The sequence below is a fragment of the Schistosoma mansoni genome (assembly GCF_000237925.1).
Source record: "Schistosoma mansoni, WGS project CABG00000000 data, supercontig 0199, strain Puerto Rico, whole genome shotgun sequence".
NCBI lineage: Eukaryota > Metazoa > Platyhelminthes > Trematoda > Strigeidida > Schistosomatidae > Schistosoma > Schistosoma mansoni.
In genome coordinates, this window is record NW_017386074.1 from 309,066 (window position 1) to 331,077 (window position 22,012).

The 22,012-nt window shown below is 34.5% G+C and overlaps 1 protein-coding gene and 1 non-coding gene across 2 annotated transcripts in view; both read right to left on the reverse strand.

Moving 5' to 3' along the window:
• Positions 1-22,012, reverse strand: part of Smp_140130 (hypothetical protein) — a gene marked incomplete at both ends in the record, with an annotated part of 52,540 nt that overhangs the window by 12,021 nt on the left and 18,507 nt on the right. Inside the window, 4 exons of the mRNA XM_018793665.1 lie at positions 98-168; positions 8,065-8,224; positions 8,341-8,410; positions 21,461-21,516. Of these exons, the coding sequence (XP_018647128.1) occupies positions 98-168; positions 8,065-8,224; positions 8,341-8,410; positions 21,461-21,516 (357 nt within the window). The remainder of the gene's footprint in view (positions 1-97; positions 169-8,064; positions 8,225-8,340; positions 8,411-21,460; positions 21,517-22,012) is intronic.
• On the reverse strand, positions 4,920-4,990 carry Smp_tRNA_01807_Pseudo_TTG.1.1. The gene has a single exon. It is a non-coding gene (tRNA).

Here is a 22,012-nt window from a genome sequence, read left to right on the forward strand (position 1 = left end):
ATATAAAATTATTAAAATCTTCACAAAACCCCCTTCTGTTATTAATACAATTTGTTAGTAGTAATTGTAATAGAGTTTAGTTTATGAAATAACTCACAGAACTTGTATCCTTCAAAAACATGCCGACCAAAACTAAATGACCAATAAGACATGCTGAAAAAAGTACTTCATACTAGAAAATTAAAAAAAAATATATATATAAATATATATATATAATTATCTTATTTTCGAAAGAATTTAAGGTCTCTCAATTGAACATCAATCTTAGTTATGGATTTCCAATCTTTATCAAATCATCACTTCCTTCAAAATCTCTCAATCTAGTCAGTAATATCTTGTTATTTGTAAAGGAAAATACACACACATTCAATTTAACATTTTCGTCAAGTGTATTTGATTCTACACTTCAGACAAGGCTGTCTACTCTCCCCTTTCCTCTTCCTTCCGGTGATTGACTGGATTATGAAGACTTCAACATCTGAGGGGAAACACAGAATACAATGAAAATCTCAGAATCAATTAGACGATTTGGACTTCGTAGATGACCTAGCCCTCCTCTCTCATACACACGAACAAATCCAGACAAAGACGGTAAGTGTAACCGCAACCTCTGCATCAATAGGCCTCAACATATACAAAAGAAAAAGCAAGATTCTCAAATACAACACGGAGAACACCAACCTAATCACACTTGATCGAGAAAATCTCGAAAAGGTGGAAACTTTCACGTACCGGGGAAGAATCAATGATGAACAAGGAGGATCTGATGCAAATTCGAAGGCGAGGATCGGCGAAGCAAGGACAGCATTTCTACAAGTGAAGAACATATGGAACTCAAAACAAATCTCAACTAACTTCAAAGCGAGAATCTTCAATATGAACGTCAAGACAGTCCTACTATACGGATCTGAAATGTGGAGAACTACTACATCCATCGTGAAGAAGGTACAAGTATTTATAAACTGTTTTCTACGCAAAATACTCAACATCCATTGGCCGGATACTACCAGCAACAGCGTTGTATGGGAGAGGACAAACCAGGTTGCAGCTGAAGAGGAAATCAGGAAAAGACGTTGGAAGTGGATCGGACGTACATTGAGGAAATCACCAATGTGCATCACGAGGCAATCACTAACTTGGAATCCGGAAGGGAAGAGGAAAAGAGGAAGGTCAAAGAACACAATACGATGGGAAATAGAAGCAGATATGAAAAGAATGAATGGTAACTGGAAATAACTGGAAAGGATCGCCCAGGACAGAGTTGGATGGAGAATGCTGGTGGGTGGCCTATGCTCCTCTACGACGGGTCACAGGCGTAAGTAATTTGATTCTAATTTGTTTAACATAATTTTCAAAAGAATTATTCAGTATGCTTTATGTACTTGTTTACAGTTATTGGTAAAACGTGATTCCAAGTCAATTGACATGAAATATTGCATTACATTTGATACCACAATGTATGTTGGTTCTAAGAACAGTTATTATTGTTTGCTTGTAATGACAAAATCATAAGCAAGTCCTGAACTGACAAATTTTCACATTTCTAGATATACGCAGTTGTCCAGGTATGTCAGTTGATACCTACCATCAATTTAGTTGAAACAAATAATCATAAGAAAGAACAATCGATTTCGGTTCAACAACACAGATAGTGACCAAAGTAGTATATATATATATATATATATATATATATATATATATATCACGTTTTTGAGTTTGGAAGCAGATGTATTCTGAAAACTGCAGTCGATGAATTAAAGGGGAAATATTCTTATCACTGCTCAAAACCTTATACTAAATCGCATCATACTCATATCATTTATATATACACTGTTCAAAGCATTATTGAAAGTTCTCAGGTTTTAGACCGTCCTACTGCTTCATCATTCAATCCGTTATCGTTGTTATATAATTATTTTATCTTTTAAAGACCTAAAGAAATCATTAGGAGCTGATTTTTTTGGGTTGAAATGATAAACATTAAGTAGTGATCGAGTTCCTGTTCTATAAATACCAAACAACCAACCTTAAATGTATCAGAATATTTTCGATTATGTATTGGATAGACCATATATTCTCGAGGAAATCATATTGTGGTCCGATCAATAGTCTACCAAATGCTTCGGTACAGTTCGGTTGTGCGTGATTATTTATGTTCGCAACCTAAATCCATCACTGCACTATAGCTAAATTTTGAATTGATGAACAACAGTATTGTCACTGAGAGGGACTTCTCAGAAAATTTATCACTATCAATTATTCCAGTGTTATATACTTTACTGTGCAAGTGATCAAGTCTGGATGTGATGTTCTGAAACAAATACCTTGACAATTAAAACTGAGGATATATTTTCATTAAAAAACATGTTCAGTTTCAAAAGATTTAATCATTACATCCTGCCTACTGTCACGAAATATGTTTTACAGCAATTATATGACTTTTCAGCCTGGGGTCGTGGATAATGTTGAAGTTAGTAAAATTATGAACTGATGAAAGGAAGACAACCATTGAAACATGGAACCACTAGACGCCCGTTTCGTCCAAGTACAGGGGTCATCAGTGATGTACATCCACCATTACTCTCACAGAACCAGAACCTAAGAGTTTCAGTCTCACGCGAGAATTCTTAACCTTCAGACCACTGGGCCCTCAATCATATGCTCATTAGTAACTAGCTTCGAGGTCAAATTTTCGGAGTCTTTTTTACGAGTCCTGATCAGTGGAGCTAATCCGTTTCAGGTGTCAATTATTTACCCACCGCAGAAAATGTAAAATAGTCACCTGATGTCATGGGTTGACTGCACTTAGACACTAACACTATTGGATACTGACTCAGAGTTCTAGAGGTTAGGCGTTAGCGCGCAGAATCGATGGTCCCAGTTTTGGATCCCGTGTGCGGGGACTTGGGTGCTTACTTATGAGGTATCGTATACTGGGACTGAACAGCGATTTGGTGCTTGCAGGCTTTCATTTGTAGTCTAGCATAGATAGGGTTCATGACTTTGAACAAAAAGTATAAATCTGCTCATATGACAATATTAATCGTTCCTAACTGTTTCAAAACGCTATATATAAACATGCATATGAATGTGGCGAACCAATAACTCATGTAAATAAATATAATCTGAAATAATAAATGTATTTATTATAATTGGCTAAAATATTATAAACTTACAATTAAAAAGTATGTAGTATTTCGGTTATATGATATTAAAAAGCCATATACACATAAACTAGTGTAACTCACTGTTGTAACAACAGTAGGGAATAGTAAAGGATCTAAAAAATAAACAAACTTTAACTTGTAAAGTTAAAATTAATTCCGACTTTATTCAAATAAAAGTAACACTTTTAGAAAATTTGTGCAATATCCACGATCTCGTCAACGCTCAAGCGTGAGACCGAAGGTTCGGGTTTTGAGTCTCAAGTGTGGGATCGTGGATGCACACTACTGAGGAGTCCTATACAAGGATGTAACGGCTTTCCAGTACTTCTGTTTTTTAATGGGCGTCTAGACTAGATTGACAGGTGAATTTAGCTATGGTTATAATTAATTAATCAATGAAACTCTTATAAACCCCATAATATTTTGACCACAACAGAGATAAATATCTACGTAAAAGAACTGTTTGTGATGACTTTCAGCAATCATTTACCTTGAATGATTAACAATGAAGTAATTCAAGCTGCTCACATACACTTCTATCAATTCATGGTATAGTCTACAATGGAATTGTTTCTCTGTTTGTAAAGAAATCGTTCAACTTTACGTATGACATTTATTTTAGGAAAGAAACATTGATATTACTTCATAACTACTGGCAATAATTAACAATACAAAATGCAAACGAAAGTTTCATTTACTATACAAGAAAGAAACGATCGTCCTTCTGTAATGCTTCTATTTAAATAACGCAATGTTAATTTGATAACAATACAGTTTTATAACCTCATCAACGGAAGTACATAAAGCCAAACAGAATTCTAGATTGTTATCACGACCGTCGCTGCAACCTTGACGTGGTTGTCGGGCTTGCCTATCGTGATGAACTAATCGAGCTATACTGGCTAGAACAATCGTTTCTCAAGGTCCTACCATGCCAGGCAAGTCGGTTGAAGAGCGGTAAGATTAAAAAAAGAAAACCCAAGGTCCAAAGTCGAAGTCGTACTGCTGACGGTTCAGAGGTGTGACAGCAGTAAGGTGATTCCTTCAGACAACCAGCATAACAGCGATGCTGCCCTCCCACAAGAAGGGGTGGGGTCGACCCTAAAAATGCACACCTTGCCTTATCCCATGGATATCCGTCTCCGGCAGTAAGGTCCCAACAAGTACGGAGCTAACACAAAAACTACCCACAAAAAGGTCGTGTGTGACCGACCTCAAACAGTTGTCCCTTGGGTACTGCGGTCACGCTCTCAGGTCATTAAGACCTTTTCAGGTACCTCTAGAAGAATCCTTCCAAAGTGTGGGCAACCGGGAAGTGATAACTGCCCTTATACCTCTAACAGCATTCAAGATCACTATATTCATAATCAATCTCCTTCCAAGATTGTTATACCTTCTCATATCAGTTAATTCGGAGGACTGAGTTAATAATTCGTTCTAATGACAATCTATTAATCCTTGCGTAGTAATGTTGCACGTCGTATATGCTTTGACATTCTATTCTTTAACAACATAAATTATGTATCATTATTTAAAGCCAAAACTGTTTTAGTATATAACATTGTTAACTACTTTTATTGGCTTAAAGTGATGACCTAACACGTAAGCACTGTTATTCTTTATCCTTAAGAATTACATTTCATCAACAATCTATTAAAGCAGAGATGGATAGTGACTAGCAGTGGAATCCAGGATGCGCGTTTCGTCCTATTTGGGACTCGTCAGCTGGATGTACCTGCATCTCAAAGTTGATGTTTACTCTGGGACTCGAACCCAGCACCTTCGCTTCAAACGCCATCGCGTTATCCACTCGGCCACTAAGTCCTGATAGCCACTTGCTTGTGAGATGGGGTGAAGTTTAAATTCATTTAGTATTGTTTGTTTGAATCTTCCCATCGATGTGTTAGGACTGCAACTGGTCAGTCTCTAATTGGCATATGTGCATACTGTGCGTATTGCCTCGATATAGCCTCAATTCACAAGCATGTTAAGCATAGATGGATAGTGGCTAGTGGTGGAATCCAGTCTGATGCGCGTTTCGTCCTATTGGCGACTCGTCAGTTGGATGTACCTGCATCTCAGAGTTGATGTTCACTCTGGGACTCGAACCAAGTACCATTCGCTTCAAACGCCATCACGTTATCCACTCAGCTATTGAGTCCTGATAGCCACTTGCTTTTGCAATGAGGTGAAGTTATATTAACTTGCTGTCGTTTAGATGCATCTTCCAATTGTTAATTAAGACTGAAATTGATTAATCTCAATGGGAAGATTCAAACAAACAATACTATACGATAGAATGATTTCATAGTTGAAAGTGTGAGTCAATTGAAGCTAGACCACCATGGAAACCTGGATGCATTGGAAGGCCGTTTCGTCCTATTGTGGGACTCCTTAGCAACTTCGTGGATTGTTTGGAGTTAGACATAAACACCATCGGATGCCAGCTCAGTTGTCTATCGGTTAAGTGCTTTGGCGCGAGACTGGTGGGTCCTGGGTTCGAATCTCGTTAGGCGAGGTCGTGGATGCGCACCGTTGAGGAGTCCCACAACGTGATAAAACAGCCGTCTAGTGCTTCTAGGTTTTCCATGATGGTCTAGCTTTAATTGACTCACGCTTTCAACTGTGGAAACCCCTTCTAATAAGAATGATTTCAGTTAGATAAATAATTAAATAATCCTATTTATTTAGTAACCTAATTGTATATTCTTCATGAATTCATACCAAATACTCACTATTTTTGTTATTATGTAATGTGTGTAACATCTCACGTGAAACAAGTAACCTAAAGTAAACATATACTACAATTATTCATATTCCTTACATTAAAATGGTGATGACAACATAGAAAAAAAAAACATTCATTATTCAATACAATTTCATCTATTATTTATTAAGACCTATTCATTATCCATGTGATTATTGTCAACATTTTGTTTTGTTTATAAACAACAGCAACAACAACAACGAAAAAAAAGGAAAACATATTGATTTTATAATTATCTCATATTGATTGTTTAAAATTGTTTTTGTGCTTAAAACTTGTGTAGTATGTTCTTTTAAAAAAAAATAATAATAATAAAAAACCCACATAGCAACTAACAAAATATAGACTTAAGTGTTTATGATTGTTGAACCGAAGAATTCTTACGATTAAAGATCTATATGTTTAATGATTCATTATATTTATATATTTATAGAATATGATTTTCAATCATCAATCATAATTAGATCAACATCATTGATTTTTGATAAAAATAGAATTTTTCATTATAAATAGTTAGTTTAAAAAAAATGAGTATCTTAAAATGTATAACTTTACTATTTATTCGTTTAAACACATAATTATTGATATAAGGAGGCACCAAATATATGTGTATGTCGTAAATAGATTGATCCATTTGTGTAAAGGTTGGAATACTTCCAGGGTGCTCGGGGGAAACTCCCAGAGCCTTTGAACTACAGGTCTAGTCCTCAATGTAATGGAACAGTGTTACGAGATGCAGTACCATGGTAGCTGGTAACAATCAATAGGGTCATACGCTATTTGTTCCTTAGGATCCTGAAGCTCATGTGCATCATTAGTTTGAAATCAGGGTTTTCTGATCCACCTAGGTAGATTCGCCATACACACCAACTTGGCTAATGCTCTAAACATTCACTTTTTCTTCTTTCAGTTTCGTCAAACAAAACACTCACCCCTAGAGAAGGAAGTGATTGTAAATGCGTGATAATGTGAGAGCATTTTTCCTACCCTCGATTTTATCAGGAAATTTGGGGACTGAAGTAATTTTAATGTTGGTCAGATAAATTTTTGTTTTGATAAATCCTGATAAGATCTGAAGTTAGCTACTGTGGATTCAACATTTTTATTTTGTACATTTTAAAGTGCATTGTTAAATGGTACTTACAAATAACAGAAATAAATGTGATTAGTCAGTTTTTATATGTTTACAGCCAATTCAAAATTAAAAACCCTCAATTTTTTTAAGTATGCCTAAAGTTACTGAATCTTTCATGATCCGAAAGAATAAAGTCAGATGACGAAAACGACTCATGATGTGTCTCGTAACATTAATTGTAGTTTCCCTTAACTGATATCTGATATTTCAGTAAAATGTACACGCTTTTCTTCATATGCATAAATGTGTAATCAGTACTTATAATATATACGACTCTATGAATCAGATAACGTTCACAAATTAAGATAAAACATTTCTACACTCAATAAACGCTCATCTAATTGAATGTAATAAAATGAGATGAAAAACTGTGACTCGTGAAGTCATTCATGAGTTATTTATCACTAACGACACTAGATATTCATGATGGTATACCTAGAATCGACATTAATCAGAATATGAATCATTGATCTAAGTAACCTGAAACTCCTAGTTCCTATACCATATTGATTCATGGATGCATATAGTTAAGGAGTGTACAGTTAGAATAAATTAGTTCTCCATGACTTAGTGGTCGTCATCAATCCTTTCAAGTGAAGTCATTTTATCATGAAAAGCCATATTCAAATATTTTAAAATAATATTTCCAAGTCAGCTAATAAGAGATATTTAACAGATATTTTACAATCTGATAAGCTCAGCACCACGAATAAGACTTCCTTACGATGCATGACATGTGATATGTGTTCAAAATTGATGATGATAGTGATGTTATTCTGTTGTTGGTCCATAAAGGTGTTGTATCGATTATAAGTAATTAGAAATAGTCCGATTTATCTGTTAATATACTTGAAACCAAATTACTTCATATTCAAGATCTATCACAACCACATTGGACCCATTTTTGTTAGCATTAGACTGAAATTAGATTATAAAAAAAACACATACACACATAATCCTTAATATTGACAAAATATATGAGGATCCTAACTTACTTAAGAAACTTCGAATGTAATAGTTCAATCCACTTTGCAGTACTACACTATTGGGATTCAGTGGTACTTTAAATTTTTTCACTTCTGATTTGAGAAAATTTGCTGGAATTCTTGACCAAAATGCTATTGCACAAACAACCAACGTGGCTAAACAGATAACCTTGAAAGAAATGAGGTGAAAAACAAATAAACACACTTTAAATAACTTGCGAAAAATGTATATGGCTTTTTTCCTAAAAAAACGTCATTCAAAATAAAAGAACAGTGTCAACTCACTCCTGTAATAGCATTCAATCCTTTAAATGCATATCTAACGTTAGTTCTTGGCATGACACCACTATCTGATCTGAAAAAAAAGACAAGCAGAGATAAAGCAAGCCTTAGTTTGATGCGATTGAATGTATTGGAGAGGTACGATTGCTCATTGAAACACTAGTAGTTGAATAAGAAGTATAATAGCGGGAAAGATTATAAAAATTTATCTTTAATACAGGATAAAATAATATAAAGAGTTGAGTAGTAAGTGAACAAAAGCAGTGAATTCGCCTTTTTTCCCCATTTATGAAGTATCTGTGATATGCAGAAAGCGTAAACTAATCTATCCATATTTGAAAAACGCATTCATCCTACTCGTCTACCATAGTTGTAATCTTAAGTCTACGAAATCATTTAGGTTAATTTCTCTACATCAAATCAGATTATTCCTGTTTCCATTCTTTTGTTGTGAGTAAAATTTGATCTCTCAAGTTATCTTATCATTATATCCTAAGTATACTAACCAATCTAACGTATTCTTGATTACTTTTTTAATCTTTCAGTAACTTGTCAAGACTCTTAACAATGAATAGCACATTGTTATATGCCCAACTTAACTAAGTATATGAAATTCAATGATCTCCATAAACCCATGCTGAAATGGTAGTAAATTTGTTTATCTTTACATAATTATATTCTCAAAATCATTGTCAATAACAGGAAACCATATAAATTGCAAATTAATGAATTTGGAGTCACTACGTTCAAGGTTCAGTAATGTTGATTAAATTCAGTCAGAAGGGGTTTTATGGAGATTTAGTATTTTCATAGTTGAAAGTGTGAGTCAATTGAAGCTAGACCACCATGGAAAACCTGGAAGTACTGGACGGCCGTTTCATCCTATTATGGGACTCCTCAGCAGTGAGCATCCGCGACCTCACCTCGCGAGATTCAAACGGTTGCTCAACTTCGTGGATTAGTTGAAGTTAGACATAAGCACCATCGGACGCCGGTTCAGTGGTTTATCGGCTAAGTGCACTGGCGCGAGACTGGTAGGTTCTGGGTTCGAATCTCGCGAGGCGAGATCGTAAATGCGCACTGCCGAGGAGTCTCATAATAGGATGAAACAGCCCTTCAGTACTACCAGGTTTTCCCTGGTTGTCTAGCTTCAATTGACTCACGCTTTCAACTATTGAAATTCGATCATTTATCACACCGAAAGAAATAAGATCAAGTATGAATGATTTTTTTCAAACACAGAGAATAGTTTTTTTTAACAATCATCAAAACAACGACAGATTGGAAAGTTCGAAAAAATGTTGAAACATGCGTCAAACAACAAAGTTCAACAAACTAGAGATAAATCGAACACAATAGATATTAGCAAAATGTTAGTGAATTTATCTGACAGAATTCTCAACACCCACGAAATTTCATTACTTAAAAAGGGGTCTCAATTTCAATATATATATAGACCGCAATTATCGCCTTTCAATATTATACTAGCAATAGAACCAGCTTTGAATATACTTCCTAGTGAAACAGTGAATGAATTGAGGGATAATATAATGTCCACTTTATGACGTTAGAAATCACATAAATTGCATATGACTGAAAATGAATTATATGCATTAAAACAGCTGAGAAATAATAAGACAATTATCATTACAAGAGCAGATAAAGGGAACACGACAATTATTATGAACAAAGGAAAAGAAGTAAAGGCCCATATGAACTAATTAAGGAAACGAAAAGTAGAACAACGCTTAATAAACCTAAGGTTGAAACCAGTAAAATATTACAGTCGTTAAAGGTTAAACTAGGGTCGTAATTATGGTTCATGTTATATACAAAGAGTTGTAACTCTTGCAGATTCTACAGACTTCCAAAGACTTGAAAGGATAGTACTCCACTAAGACCAGTGATTGATTTTACAAATTCATCGACCTACAACCTAGCGAAATACTTAGCTAGGATACTTAAACTGTACGAAAAACTGATTATTCATGGAATGAAAAACTCTATGAAATTTAAAAGTATTACTGATAGCATCGATATAGAAGAGGAATAAGTAATGGCAAGTCTTGATGTTTTTTCCTTATTTACTAAAGTACCTATGAACAGAGCGTTGGATATTATTTATGTTTATTTAGAATCTGATTTGAATTTGAATTTTCGTTGCCCATTAGATCCATCTGAGTTTATCAAATGCTTGGAACTATGCTTAAGGTCCACCTTATTCATATTTCGAGGAGATTTATACAGACAAAAAGAAGGTATAGCTATAGGTTCACCAGTTTCTCCGATTGTAGAGAATTTATTCATGTATTCCTTAGAAACTAGTGCAATCGCAAGAAGTTTATGTCCAACAAAGGTCTGGCTACGGTATGTAGATGACACTTTTGTTATCATTATACAGGATTGTTCAGAAGAATTGTTTGAAAATGTGGACAACATGTCAGAGGAAATTAATTTAACGAAGGAAATAGAGTCCGTTGACCATAAACTAGCATTTCTCGATTGTTTGGTTGAGCGAAGACATAATAATAGTAAGTTGAAAATAAATGTATTCAGGAAATCAACACATTCAGAGAGATACTTAGATTTTGGTTTGGCTTATTCATTATTTACGAAACTCACGGTTGTTAAAAATTTAATTAATAGAAGTCTTAGGCTTGTTACAGATAAGGAAGACCAACAATGTGAATGGAATCGGATTTTGTCTACACTTAGGGATAACAACTACGCAAAGGAGTTTTTAGAGAAGATTGTTAGAAATGAAAAGAAACTAAGCTAGAATGTATACAAAAGATTGGAAGTCTACTGTAGTCATCCAATACCGTAGTGAAACATCGGAAGAATTCAAATGGATCTTAAACAAGCATGATATAAGAGTGTATTTTCGGACATGTGAAACTATAAGATTGTCACTGGTGAAAGTTAAGAATAGGTTACCAAAGGAAGAGCAACAAAATATCGTCTACGAGATCAATTATCATGATTGTAATGCAGCTTATATTGAAAAAAACATTCAGACAATAAAATGTAAGTTTGAAGGAACATAAACGTTGGTTGAAAAATGTTCCTAAAACTTCGGTTGACATAAGGAAACTTGAGAATAAGTCTGCGATAGCGTTACATGCGTTAGAAACGGGACACAGGATTAATTTTGAAAAGGCCAAAATACTTCAGGAACGTTCAAACATTCATATAAAAAGACCGACAGCAGGAGCGCTGTATATATGGGCGAATAAGAACAGCCTAAACAGAAAGGATGGTGTTCAGCTAGCAACTATTTAGCAAATATTCATTAACAAGTAATTGGACCCTTTTTTTCTTTATTCAACCTGTTTATCTCACATGAATCGTTATTTTGGCTGAAATCAATATGATTTATGTTTAGCATTACAATTATGTACTTGATGATTCTCGATTTTACTTGCGATTCAATGATTCAGAAACAATTTTTCAACCTTCAATTTGCACTTTTACTTGTTATAAGAACATATCAACACCAAATATCAATCATTAGGAACTCATTCTTACACATACATACACACACAATTCACATTGTGAACTGTTCACTTGATTTAACTAACTCATATGCGCACTGCTGAGGAGTGCCACAATAGGACGAAACGGCCGTCCAGTGCTTCCAGATTTTCCTTGGTGGTCTAGCTTCAACTGACTTATGCTTTCAACTATGCTTATACTAAATCTCCACAAAAACCCCTTCTAACTCATATTATCCTGTTTACAAAAATTCAGCATCCAAATATGATTGATTTAATGTAGTATAGTTTTTAATATGATTGTTAAAACACACTATAGATTTCTTTGATGATTTTGATTATTACCCTGAAGACGTCTAGGCGAGTTAGTTGGATGAAACGTTGGAATTATTCAAATTTCAATCACTGAGATTATTTCAAATATAATTTTTTCATATATAATGACTTCTCTATACTCGTCGCCCAATTTTTGTCAAGCTATACATTCTAAACTTGACGACTATTTGTATAAATTCTGCAACATCGATATTAATAAAAGTCTAAAGGGCTAGAAACAGGTCATTACGTAATAAATAAACGCTGATAATAAGTAAGAACAAAATAAATAAAACTCAGTTGCCCGAAATAGGGTTACTAATCTGATAGACAGTCAAAATAAGAAGATGTAATGATGTACTTAACTAAAAAATTCTATATTATGTAATGGGGGAATATTCGTAACCAAGGTAAAGAGAGATTAACAATCATTTAATTTTGAACACATAATGGCTTCATTCAACTGTATAGTGGAAGAGGTATTGTTTAGATATTTCGTATTTTTCAATTTGATTCGTTTGCATATTGAAGTTTGTTTGATGTAATTGTTATACACAAGTGATTCAAGGCATCTTCATAGAATAAATAAATAATTTTAGTTTGCCATAATCGTGTAAATTTTAATTGGTTCCATTGTCTTGTGAATTCAGACCAAATATCTGAATTTTAGCCTTTAAAATGACTGATACCGAAGTTTGACAAATTAACCTGAGAATTCATTAACCATGTACAAGATGATTAAATTCTGATTTGTGTTACATTCTCATTTTGAATCATCATTGATAACCCATGGTCGTCTGAATCAATCCAAGTGGACACATTAAATGTTATGTAACAGACTTGACTTACATCTCAAGTATTTTGTTGTTTCTTATAGTTGAACGAATATCGAATTACAAAAATACAGTAATTGGTCTATCGGTTAAGGGCTCTGGCTCGTAACTGGTAGGTCCTGGGTTCGAATCTCGCGAATGCGGGATCGTGGGTGCGCACTGCTGAGGAGTCCCATAATAGGACGAAACGGCCGTCCAGTGCTTCCAGGTTTTCGATGGTGGTCTAGCTTCAATTGACTCATGATTTCAACTTTGAAATACAGTAATTAATTATTTGATACATTTCTATCTCAACAAATCATGTTTTCATAGTTGAAAGGATGAGTCAGTTGAAGCTAGACCACCAGGGAAAACCTCGAAGCACTGGACAGCCGTTTCGTCCTATTATGAGACTCCTCAGCAGTGCACATCCACGACCTCGTCTCGCGAGATTCGAACCTAGAACATACCAGTCTCGCGCCAGAGCACTTAACCGATAGACCATTGAGCCGGCATCCGATGGTGTTTATGTCTAACTTCAACCAATCCACGAAGTTGAGCAACCGTTCACTAATTGTCTTCAGTTATTTCCTATCTCACAATACTAAGTATTTCTCGAATAATTTGAGATTGAGCATATTTCTTCTTTTACAGACACATACTTAGTCAACTGATGCTTTAACAGATAGCTTAAATCATTGCATTAAAAAGTGAGTTTACTTCGGATTTACAAATACACTTGATGTTGTAACGAATGAGTTTCCGTTCCAATTTTCAACTTAAATTATCTCAATATTTACGTGAGCTACATTATTACAGAAATTACTTTTGGTAAGCCTGTTGTAAATTATAGATACAGTACTCTGAAAGACCATTCTGGCTTTATGATATTAATAAATATCATTTGATCAGTTTAATTGACTTTATTTCTGACCATATTCTGTTCAAAATAAAGCAAATACTTATTCATTTGATAATAAGTACCTGTAAAAGTGATTATTCTTTCTGTTGTTCTCGTACGTTATAATTTAAGAAAATTTAAAACGCAACAATTGATAAGCAAAGATGGATGATGCCTAGGACTGGAATCCGGAACGTGCGTTTCGTCCTATTCGGGACTCGTCAGCTTGATATATCTGCATCCATCTTTACTTATAAAAGGAGTCCGCTCAGGATGGACATATGCCAACAAGAGACTGATCAACTGCAGCCCTAAATAATAATGGTAAAATACAAGTAAACAACACCAAGTGAATGTAACAATTGATAGTTTTCATCAAAATCAAGTAGTAAAGAAACTAACATCGTACATTCAATAAGTCTTATTCGTTTCAAACATATCAGTTTGTATAGTTGAGATCATGAGTCCCCTTCAGATATCAGTATGTAATATTACTACTTAATATATTCAATTGTTAAATAATAGATTACCTCATTAAGTAGTATTGCATAAAAAGAATTAAATATAATAAAATCTCTTACTGGTAAGTTGATATTGGATTTCTGTTAATACATTAAATTTATATTTGTTTAAAAAATCACTGTTTGAATAACATTAATTAGATTCCGTTACAAAATTAAATACACTGTTATACCTTTTGCCCTTGTGACAAAATCGCCAATCGTAATACCGTATTATATGACCTTGTTCCTGTGCTAAACCAATGACACGATAGCGAACATCAGTAAACTTGTGTCAATTTTAAATATTTATTAGTCTTAAAAATAGTAACTTCTTGTCTAGCCCTGCCCATTGAATCAGAACACAATCCCAGCCTCTATTGTATGAATCATGTGTTTTAGACATAAATAGTTTATATACAAGCAAATCAGATGGCATCACATCATAAAATGGAAAATAACAATTATATATGAAATTTTGATAGTTCAGATCATGAATCAATTGAAGCTAGACCACCATGGAAAACCTGGAAGCACTGCTTTAAGGCCGTTTCGTCCTATTATGGAACTCCTCAGTGACAGTGCGCATCCACGATCCCGCCTCACGAGATTCCAACGCAGGGCCTATCAGTTTCACGCGCGAGCACTTAACCACTAGACTATTGAGCCGGCATCCAAAGGTGTTAATATCTCACTTCAACCGATCCACGAAGTTATATATGATCAAGTCAAAAAGTGACTATGATTGTGAGAGACTGCAACTAATAGGTTAGGAATGAAATAAAAATAGTGAATCATATAATAGTAGTCAATAGGTTCATCAAAAGCTCATAATGAAAGGAATATGAATATATATAACATAGTCACCTAATAGTTATACAATAAGAATTTATGTATAATATTCATCCACAAATAATTTCGTACGGTTACCAAACATTTATTCCTCGTTCGGATATAACATATATATATTACAAATATATTATTTTTATTTATAAAAATATACTACGTTGTGATTGGTAGACAATATGTGATGATCATAAAAGGTTTGTGAAGAATGTTGAATTTCATAATTGATTTCACTGAGAGACAACGTAGTTGGAGAACCACTGGAAACCCTGGGGCAGTAGACAGCCAAAATCAGCCTCCACTATATGAATCGTGTAATTCACGTATACACAATTCATATACACGCAAATCAGATCGTATCACATCATAAAATAGAAAAATAACAATTATACAAGATCAGGCCAAAAAGTGGCTGTGATTGTGAAAGACTGTGCTTAATAGATTGGGAATAAATTAAGGATAGTAAATCGTATAATAGTAGTCAATAGCTCAATTGAATGCTTATAATAAAAGAAATAATCTTAAAATAATTCTATGAACATGACTGGATTTTGTACAGAATATTTAAGTTTGACTCATTTTGAGGTATGAAATATTTGATATTGTTAAAATATTGTTTCATGAGTAAAACTTCGCAGGCACTAGATACACAATCAGTAAAGTATATTATAAGGAATGATGGATAGTGTCTAGCAGTGGAATCGAGGACGCGCGTGTTGTCCTGTTCGGGACTCGTCAGCTGGATGTACTTGCATCTCAGAGCTAATGTTCACTCTGGGACTCGAACCCAGTACCGCTCGCCTCAAACTCCATCACGTTATCCACTTAGCTACTGAGTCCTGATAGCCACTAGCTTATGAAATAAAGGGAAGTTTAAATTCACTTGGTATTATGTGTTTGAATCTTCCCACTGATCTTTAGTAATGCAATTGATCAGTCTCTTAATAAGAGACTAGCCACCATACATCTTTGTTTATAATTCTTGTGACTTAAGACAATATCGAGGCAATCCTCACAGGATGCACATATGCCAATAAGAGATTGATCAATTGCAGCTTCTAACATCATTTGGAAGATTCAAACAAACAATACCAAATAAAGTAATGGATACTGTCTTTCCAATGGAAAAATAATTTTCCCAAATCTGGATGACAAATTAATAGACGAAATCCACAGATAAACACTAAGTGATCAGTATCCTTCCTAATTCATTTAAACATGTGAAAAATATCATTGTTTAAATGTACTAAATATAATAATGACAATGAACACTGATTATTGTCAAACATAGTAATTACTTTAGTCAAAAATCTAAAATAGCTGCAAATGTAAATAATTAGATTGGGTAACTGCTTGTTTTACAATCTTTCGTACAATGTTCATATGTATTCAGTGGTAAACCATTGTGTTTCTCACTAAGAGATCAGAGAATAGAATTCAACTTAAGAAACCATACAAATATACTTTGATTTCTTAATTTGTGAAAATTTTTCTCAAAGCCTCAAGTTCAATTCAGTAAGGGATTTAAGTCACAAGGTCGTAGGATTTACAAACAACACAAAACTATATGCTTTTTGGTTGTTGGTTGAAAATGATACATTATCAATAGTTGATCTCACGAGTCCCCTTCTGATATCAGTTTGTAATATTAAAACTTAATATATTCAGTTACCAATGGAGTTCAACCAGGTCTATTGGGACATATCAACTCACTGAAGACATTGTTGAAATGGTTGCTCAACTTCGTTGATCGGTTGAAGTTAGACATTACCATCATCGGATGCCGGCTCAGTGGTCTATCGGTCAAGTACTCTGACGCGAGACTGGTAGGTCCTGGGTTTGAATCTCGCGAGGCAGGATCGTGGATGCGCACTGCTGAGGAGTCCCATAATAGGACGAAACGGCTATCCAGTGCTTCGAGGTTTTCCCTGGTGGTCTAGCTTCAATCGACTCATGATTTTAAGTATATATAAAAATGGTCATATTATTTGAAGATTTACTGAATTGTATTTATTGAAGCCATGAACTCTTAAATGTCAGACAACCATTGAAAACCTGGAAGTACAGGATAGCCGTTTCGTCCGAGTATGGGAGTTCTAGTAGGAAGCCAGAACTGGTGGAGTCCAGACGTCTCGGATATGAAGAGATTACCCATCAAAGACAACGAAATATGGTCACAAAATATCTTGGATTTGTTGAAGTTAGACATTACCAACTTTCAATCCAGGCTCTGCGGTCTAGATCTCAAGCGTTCTCATGAGAGACCGAAGGTCCTGAATTTGAATCCGGCGTTCGGGATGGGGGATACTCACTGGTAATGAGTCTCATACTAAGACGAAACAACTGTCCATTGCTTCCGTGGTTTCAATGGTGACCTCACTCTGATCGGTTCATGTCCTCGATGAAATTCAACAATCTCCACAAACCTATACTGCAAATAATATTCAGTTTCACAATTGCATTATTTGAAGATACCGAAAGGTATTTCACTTAGACCAAAGTGAATAATTTCTTTACTAGGACGAGACAGTAGTCCAGTGCTTCAAGGTTTTCAATGATGGTTCAACATTGATCGATTCATGACTCCAATCAAAATTAGAAACTAGTTTACTGAATTTGTATCTGCTGCCTTATTCATCTGTTATGAGAGTTACTGACTAAACCATTTTCATGAAAAATTTAATCTTCAGTTATTCACTTTTTGAAACCATTCTACCTTATAAATCTATTGACTACTATTGTCTTTTATCAAATAACAAATTGCTCTTCGGTTAACCCTACTTTTTATCAATTCGCACTACCGTAATCACTCCTAAAGGTCTTGACTGATATGAAGTTTCGGACTTCACAATTCTTAGAACCAATAATGGTAATAATTTTCAGTAAAATTGATTTTAGTGTTTACTTACCCAAAGCAACAAGCTACCAAATAATAGTGTGTTGTTTATAAATTCAGTATCATAGCATGTTTACATTTGTTGACACACTCGATTTGTTTAAGTGATATCACGATAGCATTTTTCATTTCTTAAATAAGTAGACGAAATGTATTACGATCAATTCATCATTTTGTCCGGACACAAAAGAATTTGTCATTCAGTGTGAAATGCTAATTATTACTAGAAATGCCTAAATCTATCATTCATTATGATTCTATACTGCAACCAAATAGGTAGGATTTGTCACTTCCGAGATTTATTTGGTGTTTATAATCAGATATAGACTGGTATATTCTGATATAGCAGAGAGGGTATTTACCATAAAGAGAAGTTCAGTTCCCTCAGTTTTACACATACACCTGATTGACCATTAAATTTTTTTTATTAACCTAGTTCTAGAGCCTTTATCATATCTACATTTTTGCTGATTCATTTAGACTAGTGACCATACTTTGACCGGTACGAATAACAAGACAGTCTGACAATGATAATTACTGGATCATAAATTAGTTCAAGTGCATTTAGTTGCAGGACTATTCATAAGTAAACAAAGTATTATCTATGAAATGTGAAATCTCAACTCAACATTAGGTATTACTTTTTCTCATTCATACTGTATTCACTACTTTAAATCTCAGATAACTTTACTTTTATAAACAGAGATGAATGGTGGCACTTAAATCAAGGACTCGAGTTTCGTCCTCTTTGGGACTCGTCGGCTGAATGTACCTGCATCACATAATTAGTGTTCACTCCAAGGCTCGAACCCAGTACCAGTCGTATTATCCACTTAACTACTGATTCCAAATATTCACTTGCTTCTGCAATGGGGTGAAGCTAGAATCTATTTTTGTATTGGTTGTCCGAGTCCTCTCATCGATGTTTAGGAATGGAATTGATCGGTTCCATGCACATACGCCAATAAGAGACTGACCAATTGCAGTCCTAAACATCAATGTGAAGACTAAAATAATCACTACGAAGACCTATTAAAACTTCACTTTTGTTCTTTATTCACTTATGAATTCTTTTATTCATTCTATGATTTTAAAATCTAAGGTACCAGGTACCAAACGATGAATTAATTGGTGATTAAGTGAAACATGGTTATGTATAATCTAAATAGAAAGTGTCTTATGATCTAAAATGCTTTCATTAATGAGTGCTGCATATTGTCTCTTATATAAAAGGTAAATCTTAATCAGGATTCCTATTTGTTTCTCATACTATGTTTGACATTTTTGGTATAAGACGATATCAGTACCCATGTAAACGCAGTTGTACTACTGAAAACTCAAGCTACTACTCCTTTCAAATATGGAAATATTGATTGTTATCTTTCTGAGTTATCATTGTTCCATCCTGTTGATCCATTTTCAGAACTGAGACAATTTTGATTTTGATTATTACCCCGAAGACGTTTAGACAATTTAGCTGGATGAAACTGTAGTGACCGGCTGGTCTCGATAAGAACACGATTGGAATAAAAGAAACAAGTATTATTATTGTAACCAATTGTACCAGTGATTGTTTTACTGTACTTGTTTAACTGCATCAGACTCACTTCTTGTTCCGCTATCCGCCTTGTTCGGTTCGAACTTCCTTACGCTCTGCCCATTTCGCCCGTACTCGTTGGCACGTCTCGGTATTCTATCAATACCACGAGATCGCCAATAAATATAATTTATCTGGATTAATTAAAGCCTTCTGGTTTACGCGTTATCAAAAGAACCAAGTCGTTTCTGGGCACGTAATCGTATCGTAGTAATGGTCATAGTCCATCCTCGACTCGACCCTACTACAAAACCTTGGAGTTATTTAAATTTCAGTCTCTGAGAATATTTCAAATATAATTTTCACATATAATGACTTCTCTATACTGGGCGCCCAATTTTTGTCAAGCTATGCATTCTAATCTTGACGAATATTCGTATGAAACAATTAACATTTGACTGAATACTGGTCACATAAATATTTGCTTTGACTTTGCTCATGCTCATCGAATATTCATAAATTCGAAAGAATTGTTACGCCAATTATATATCCGGTCTTTTTCCTATTTAAGATCCTATTCTGCTAATAAATCATCATTCTCAAGATACATTCAGAGGTCACTGTTAAACACCTGGTCACAGAAACTTGATGCAAACAAATATTCCTGATTATCACAACTAATCAAAAGTTCTTGAGTTGTGTTCTAAACTGACTTACTCTAACATCATGAATTTCACCACAATCATTTATTTTTCATTGAAAAATGAATGTGGTGCCTTGAATTTGTAATCATTGTCAAACACTCGATAGATAAGTCACACTATAGTGAATTTTTCACAAATTAACCGTCCAGTACTTCCAGGTTTTCCATGGTGGTCTAGCTTCAATTGTCTGATGATCTCAACGATATGAAATTACTAAAATCTCCACAAAACCCCCTTCTGAAAATTAGCTATTTCTTTACTTTATGCAACGCACATTTACAATGAATATGTATTTAATTATGAAACACACATACAAATAGAAGTTAATAGTTGATTGTAAGTTCAAAGAGAAACGACTGTTCTTCTCCATCGTTAACATCGACTTATTGAATCCATAATGTGCAAATTGAATCTTTTATATCATTTATATAATACTAATTAAGTACTAGTGTAGTGAACGATAACTTTGGTGGGGAAAAACCAACTTATTGTTCAACCATATATTAAATATATCATTTGCACATCTTCGATTAGTTGTCCCTTATATACTTCATGATTATTTCAATTCTGTTTTTATTATAATTACTTTCAGGTTAAATTCTTGTTTTCTCACATTCAATCTTCTGAATAATCTGCTGCCAAGCATTCCACTTCCATTTCCTGATACATACGACTTATACCTGTCAGCATAAGTAGCATGCACCACACCACGTGCAATCAACAAATTCGTACATGAATATTACGTATCGTTTTGTGACATATACATTCCTATGGTCAATCATTTAGCCAGTCTATTTGTGGAGATTTGTAATTTGACCTATTGACCAAAACTGTCCATTATCTTTACAAAATAAACTGGGTTGACGAAATCTTCTAAATAAAACGCACAGTGACATGTTAAATTATCCTGAGCACACTTTAAGTATTCTACACCCTACTTACTTAGAGTGTGTAATGTTTAAATAAGCAAGCGAAGTACACGAATTCAAATATTTTATTATGAAAAAACATGATTTCCAGTAGTTGGATCATTTTACCAGAAATTGTTCCATCATATTTCTCGCCAGAATGAAATCATTGATGCATCAAAAGTAGAAAATGATATATTGACCTCTTACATTTTAATACGATTGAAGTCTTTAACTGCCTTCACTCCAATGCATAACATGATTACCTATGTAACGAACAAAATTAAAAATATATTCGCAAACTTCTTCAATATTCTCCTTTGATTGAAAATTGTTGGCAAGGTTTTTTGTGTAAATATATGAAATAAGTGTCTAAATGAAGTTGTATCTCCTCATTTCCATTGCTATTTGACTGGTCTTCCCTGTCTCCCACATTGTCCGGACGTTCCATGTACCTATAAAGAGTGTTGCTCTGGTTGTTAGAAGGTGCATCGGCCTCGTGACTTCTGAAAAATTTCGGCTTTCATCATGAGGCGTCATAATTATTCCTTCAACTCCCAGGGCAGAGTTTAAATGGTCTGAATTATTTTTTCTGGTTAGCGTTTTTTTAGCGAGTTGGTTTTCTACGGGATGGGGTCGCTAACCCCATGCCCAACCCTCCTCCTTTGTGTGGGCTTGGGACCGGCAGTAACTCTAGAAGAGCTACAGGCGGAGTTGCGAATTCTATATACCAGGTAACTATCGCAATAAACTAAGACGCCT